This window comes from Verticillium alfalfae, genomic scaffold (genome assembly GCF_000150825.1).
Source record: "Verticillium alfalfae VaMs.102 supercont1.2 genomic scaffold, whole genome shotgun sequence".
In the NCBI taxonomy this organism is placed as follows: Eukaryota; Fungi; Ascomycota; class Sordariomycetes; order Glomerellales; family Plectosphaerellaceae; genus Verticillium; species Verticillium alfalfae.
In genome coordinates this window covers 393,640-399,979 of record NW_003315037.1, presented here as the reverse complement: position 1 = coordinate 399,979, position 6,340 = coordinate 393,640, and the positions used below count along the sequence as shown (strand labels likewise).

The window sequence follows — 6,340 nt, the reverse complement described above, 5'->3', positions numbered from 1 at the left end:
CGGCACAACAATCTTTGAGAGTATATCGCCAATCCAGGCAGGCGTCTTGGATTCCGGCAGCTTCTGTCCTCGTACGTAGACGGTGGGAGGGTCGCCGTTGAGATATTTGGTGATGAAGTCATCCATGGGGGATGAATCGGAGCCAGGGCAAGGTGATGTGAATTCGGTAGGGAGCTCCCGGATGAGCCCTTGGGCGTCAACAACGATGTCGGTTCTGGGTTTCACGGTGAGATGTCCAGTAATGACATCGGCAATGACAATACGATCGTCCGTGCCATTGCAACTGGGAACAAGGACTTGGAAACCAAGTTCAGGAACCTCCATGCTGACGGGGAAGTCGTTGTGCGCCGTAACAGAGATATCAGCTCCGACGGCTCCCCTTCCGTCACCAGGTGTTTCGATGTCGTGAAAGCTGACACGGGTAATGTTATACTCGGGCATGCTAGGTATCTCGCCCCCTATGACGATGTCAGTAAAGGGGTCTCGGATTGGAGGTGCAACACGGCAAGGAAAACATGAATCTATTTCAAGAAAGCCTTCTCTCCAAAATACAGAGATGCAAAGGAACGGTAAAGTGATTGACCTTCAAAGACCATCGTCTCGACGATGGGGTGAGTTCCCAAGGGAATGATGCCCGACTTCAGATGAATGTTGGCCTTGCCCAGCACCTTCAGTTTGTCGAGCTTGCCCTCCAACCAGTTATTCGCAATAGTGCGATAAGCCTCTGCATCTCCAGGCGCAAGGTCGGCAATGAAGTCGATGGCGGTCGTGTGGCCATCGACAATGTTGATGACAAGAGGCGGCACGACAGCCGATCCCAGCAGGGTGCCTTCGTACTCGGGCAAGTAAACATGCACCTTGGTCTCGTCCGTTCCCAGCTTGCGCACGACCCAGGTGGCGAAACGCCCGAGGCGCCTCGACGAGTCGTCCTTGACCCTAGAGCCATCGAGGCGAAAGTTCGCCTGGATACGAGCCTTGACGCCGTCCGACGTAATGGATTCGAGAGACAGGTTGGTGGGTTCGAGGACAGCGGCTTCCTTGGCGTATTCCTCAACGGCAGCGGGTAGGAAGAAGGCCAGAAGCAGAACGACGCCAGCAACGATTACGAGCATCAGAATTGCGACGATTGATGGCCACGGCATGAGCCGTACTGTCTTCTTCTTCTTCTTGGAATCTGTAGAGTCGCGTGAAGCGACAGAGACGGCGTCACGGTCGTTGGGCTCGTCCTGGTCGCCATCGTATCTAGGTGTGGCGGTGGAGCTAGAGAGCAAAGGCGCAGACTCAGAATTGTCATCTTCAGCTTCAGGGAATGCTCTCGCTTTGCCCTTTGGGCTGAGGAGAGGTGACCTCTCGGAGTCGGACATGGTCGCGTTGGTCAGGATCGCTTGTGTACGTATGGTGTAAGGATGTGGATTGCGTGGAGGTGGGGTTAAGGGGAGTTATCGCGAAAGCTTCACCATGGCACAGAGGTATGGGTTTGAAAATATCGCCACTGGGAAATATATGTTGTGAGTGAACTGTCCATTCGAAGCAGGTACAGAGACGAAGGTGACAATCAGGATGGGCAAACTGACCTGGAATGGGGGTTGGCGGTTGATGATGATGTCAAGCCTGGGGGGGTTCGTCAGCGCTGCGCAGCCTCCTGGAACAAGGCGCAGTACGCAACAGCTATTGGTGGAGAGAGCGTGTGGGGGCCCGATTCCCCTGGCATGATGCGCACGTGCCCACCCAGCACCGGGAACCGGAACCATTCCGGATGGGGTTAGGTGCTTGACGAACAGCGCCAACTCCGCTATCGGCTCCATCTCGTGAATCACTAGAGAGCTTGAGCTTTGGCCCAATCGATCGCCTCTCAAACCAAGTTTGTCATGTTTTCGGTGTAAAGCGGTGAGCGTGCCTTCAGGATTACCATCGTGACTCAATATCAACTGTCTACTCTTCCATCTTATCCGTGAGTCAAGCTCATCACAGCCTTGAGTCACGCATTGGCAGCCCAAGTCGCTATAAACACTTTGGATTGGCTGTCGGGACTCGCCAATTGACTGACAATCATCCACTCCGAAGGCTCCTACCTATCTCAGTCAACCTTATCTCGGAAGGCGCTCAACAACTTCACTTTCACTCGTCGACAGCTCCACCGCACTCAGCTCAACCACCACCCAGACATCATGAGGCAATCAGCACTCCGCGCTGTGCGAACAGCCTTTAACAGCTCTCAGGCCCGAGCCTATTCCCAGGCCACCTCGACCCCTCGCCATCTCATGTCCATAAGCGACCTCACGCCTGCCGAGTTTGCTACTCTCGTTCGTAATGCTGCCGCTCACAAGAAGGCCGTCAAGGCCACTGGCGAGGCGCCCAAGTCTCTGGCCGGCGGTCTCACGGGAAAGACGGTCGCCATGATGTTCAGCAAGAGGAGCACGAGGACCCGCGTCTCCACAGAGGCTGCCGTGCTATGATGGGCGGTCACCCCATGTTCTTGGGCAGCAACGATATTCAGCTCGGTGTACGTTTTCAATTGGTAGTGACATGTCAAGGCCCCCGTCGACTGACATGAGAGCATAACAAAAGGTCAACGAGTCCCTGTACGACACATCCAAGGTCATCTCGTCCATGACCTCGTGCATGGTCGCCCGTGTCGGCCCGCACTCCGACGTCGCCGACTTGGCCAAGGACTCGAGCGTCCCCGTCATTAACGCCCTGTCCGACGACTTTCATCCGCTGCAGATCATCGCCGACTTCACCACGCTGCACGAGACCTTCCCGGCCGCCGCCTCGACCGACAAGGCCAGCCTCGGCCTCGAGGGCCTCAAGGTCGCCTGGATCGGCGACTCCAACAACGTCCTGTTCGACCTCGCCATTGGCTGCGTCAAGATGGGCGTCGATATTTCTGTCGCCTCGCCCGCCGGCTACGGCATCCCCAACGTCATGAAGCAGCTCATTCACTCGTCCGCCGACGGCGTCGCCTCCCCCGGCAAGCTGACCGAGACAACGGTCCCCGAGGAGGCCATCAAGGGTGCCGATGTCCTCGTCACCGACACGTGGGTGTCCATGGGCCAGGAGCAGGAGGCGCAGAAGAGGCTGAAGGCCTTTGCCGGGTACCAGATCACCAATGATCTCGCCAAGCGCGGCGGCGCCAAGGACCACTGGAAGTTCATGCACTGCCTGCCCCGCCACCCGGAGGAGGTGGCCGACGAGGTCTTCTACAGCCCGAGGTCGCTCGTCTTCCCCGAGGCCGAGAACCGCCTGTGGGCAGCTGTTGGTGAGTCTCGAAGACTCCCCTTATCGTGTCATCATGGGCTCAGACCGCTGACTTGTTTTTCCAAGCCGCCCTCGAGGGTTTCGTCGTGCAGAAGGGTAAGATCTAAGGGAGCATGTAGCAAAAGTGGAGAAGCACGTAGGCGCATGGATTACAAAAGAGTCACGGAGCGAATGCCATACAGGCGAATGGCATACAGGTAGATGCCGCACAAGGCGTCTCGATATACCAGATAAAAATTGGATCACAATTGAAAAGACATTGCTTAGTGTACCTCTTGACCAACGCCGAGTCCATTGATCATTCTACAGTCCCAATTAACCGGGGGGCAGCTGGCTGGCATCGACAACCTCGTCCGCCTCCTTGATAAGAGCGTCGTCTTGGCTGTTCTGCAGAGGGGAACGGGGCAGGGCCATAAGACCGGTGCGGGCCGACTCGAGGATACCAAAGGGGCCGACAAGCTTGAGGAAGGAGTCAATCCTGGATTGTTTCGCGGAACTGTTCCATCACATGTCAGCATGCAAACAACACGTGCCACGGGCGGGCGGATGCGAGGCGGGGAGAAAGGCAGGGGGGACACGTACACTTCGACAATGCAGCTGTTGGTGCTGATATCAAGAACCTTGCCGCCGAACTGGTGGGTGAAGTAGGTAATGGTCTTCAGGTGCTCGTGCTTGTGGCGAAGGGCCTCGCTGAGGGCCAGCTTGCTGGGGTGGAAGTCCTTGGCGGTCTGCTCGAGGGAGACGTCGTGGCCGTCCTCGTACTCGGAGTCGCCGGCGGTCATCTCGCGGTGGTGGGCGAGGAGCTCCTCGAAGTACTCGGGGCCGAGAATGTTGATCTTGGCAAGCACCAGCTCCCTCTGGACGAGAGCGGCGTTGGTATAGTCGAGCACGGCCCAGACGGGGACAAGGTCCTCCAGCTGGCGGCGCGCCTGCTCAACGACGCCGTCCTGGCCGGTCAGGACAATGGTCATGCGCGACAGGTCCTCAACCTCGGTGCTACAGACGACGAGCGAGTCAATGTTGAAGCCGCGGGCGGCGAGAATACCGGAGACGCGGGACAGGACACCAGGCTCGTTCTGGACGAGACAGTTGAGGATGTGACGCTTGGGCGGGGCCATCGACGGGGTGGGCGTCTCGTAGAGGATGTTGGAGACGGCAGCCTGGGCGGACCAGGCGGGCGTCTGGTCGACGGGAAGGGGGGAGGAGCGACGGCGGATGGCCTTGTAGGCGAGAGCCGAGGTCGAGCTGGAGGAGCTCCAGCGCTGGGAGGCGAGCGATGTCGCAGTCGGGGCGGCCTGCAGTCGGGCGGCAAGCCGCATGGGCGCGGCGAGGCAGCGAGACGCCATTTCTGATCAATTGCGAGAACAAAGGGGCTCTCTGACCAGGAAAGACAAGGCTCGGTGCCTTGGGTGTTGTGGTGGATGGGATGGAGAGGAGGGATATGTGGTGGTGCTTTTGGGTAGTTGGGAAAAATTGGGGGACGTTCAGTCAGTCACTGGAGTCACAGACCTCCGATTGCCGGTCGCTGGATTGGCCTGGAATTGGGGCTTGTTGAGAGTGGGTGCAGGGGAAGGTGCGTGCACGGTTCACCTGTGGCTTTCACCGAACTGTGGATCGGTGGGGTTTCGGTGAGCGACTGACCGGAAGTGAGGCATCGGGTGGGTTGGCTCGCCCTTCAGAGCCCTTCATAAGCTTAGGTTCTCACAAGGCTAATATGAGGGCGGGTCCCAGATATTCTGTCAAGAGGAGGTTAGCCGTTGCGTTTTGATCATCTTCTTCAGTTATACTTCGCAGCGTTAGCTGGACATCAAGATTGAAATCGTCGTCTGTAATCCCAGGATTCTAATGAGATCAAACACAGGATTAACACCTGGAACGGTTCCGTGTTTGTGATGTGGAAGCACGAGCAAATCGAGTGATTCTGCTGTATATGCTTTCATCCTACATTCATATCTCCATCAGATTCCGACACACATGAGGAACGGCATTGGTTTTCGCACATTCTATTGTCTCTCATATTATAATTGAACTACGCTAGGCAGCGTACCCGTCATGAGGTTGAGTACGCCATCGATACCATGTCTTCGTCGTCTCTATTCTTAGTTCTGATACATAAATAGACTGCCACTGAAGCTGAAGCCCCGACGTTCAATATTGGTTCTTTCCCTGTTTGCAGTGCATTAGTGTTGTTTGGCGTCATGACTCGAGTTTTGCTTTACAAAATCACTGCGAGAAGTGTAGAACGCGTAAAGTCTACGCAGACATGGCGTTCGGAGTTACAATTGAGCAGCCACGCCCCAGACCACTTCAGGAGTATGAAAGTTCATAGCACATACGGGATTCTCGAGAAACTGTCTGACAAACGGCGTGCGCTGTTATGTAGAGTCATTCATGTCGGCGATTCGCTAAACATCCTTCAACCATGGATGACAGATCGAAGGACCGACAGCCGGCACTTATACGCCCTTTCCTTAAACCCGAGCTGCACGGCATAAGCCGCTTCTATCTTCGGCATAGGCATTGCATGCATGACCGCGGGGATGCATATTTCCCCGCGGGGTGTCCGCATAGGCCGGTAGGTAGCTGCTGAATAGAGAAGCGGCAGGAAGCGTTCCGGTCGCGACATGTTGCGCGACCTGTCTTGTGGTGCTGTGTCAATATCTCTATATGAATAGTATAGATTGACGCTGTCGCCCTCCAGCATTCTCATTGTTTCAAACATAAATGCCGGTGCCAAGCAGTGGGCAGAAATGGAATCGCGGATGATCGAGGTCCGTAGCTGCTTTGCTGGATCCAATGAACGTTTAGCCGTCTCTATTACCGATGCTCAGTCAAACCTGCTTGCAGATCTCACAGATGACAGAAGCTTAGAAGATGCGGAATTCAGTTGGTCTAAGTGGTTCAGCCTGTGAATAGAGACATGAAGCCGTGATTTTGCACCATGTCACGATGGTTGCCACCAACGGATCCAGTGTCGATCACTTTGAATCATCGTCGTCTGTAGCAGAAAAATGGTAGCGTTGATCAGTATAAATAAGACGTCGATCAACCGTCCAGACATGGATTACTGCTCAGAGCTCGT

At 55.7% G+C, this 6,340-nt stretch overlaps 3 protein-coding genes across 3 annotated transcripts; 1 reads left to right on the top strand and 2 right to left on the bottom strand.

Annotated features, from left to right (window-relative positions):
* Positions 1–502: 502 nt before the first annotated feature.
* Positions 503–1,364, bottom strand: VDBG_01596 (conserved hypothetical protein; the record flags this gene model as incomplete). The annotated part of the gene is made up of 1 exon (XM_003007362.1): positions 503–1,364. One exon carries the CDS (start codon positions 1,362–1,364, stop codon positions 522–524), a length of 843 nt encoding a protein of 280 aa, XP_003007408.1.
* Positions 1,365–2,168: 804 nt separating this feature from the next.
* VDBG_01595 (ornithine carbamoyltransferase) lies at positions 2,169–3,365 on the top strand (the record flags this gene model as incomplete). The annotated part of the gene is made up of 3 exons (XM_003007361.1): positions 2,169–2,447; positions 2,569–3,259; positions 3,325–3,365. 3 exons carry the CDS (start codon positions 2,169–2,171, stop codon positions 3,363–3,365), a joined length of 1,011 nt encoding a protein of 336 aa, XP_003007407.1.
* A 208-nt stretch (positions 3,366–3,573) lies between these two features.
* VDBG_01594 (acetolactate synthase small subunit) lies at positions 3,574–4,604 on the bottom strand (the record flags this gene model as incomplete). Its single annotated transcript, XM_003007360.1, has 2 exons — positions 3,574–3,754; positions 3,841–4,604. The coding sequence occupies 2 exons, from the start codon at positions 4,602–4,604 to the stop codon at positions 3,574–3,576; spliced, it is 945 nt and encodes a 314-aa protein (XP_003007406.1).
* Positions 4,605–6,340: the final 1,736 nt, after the last annotated feature.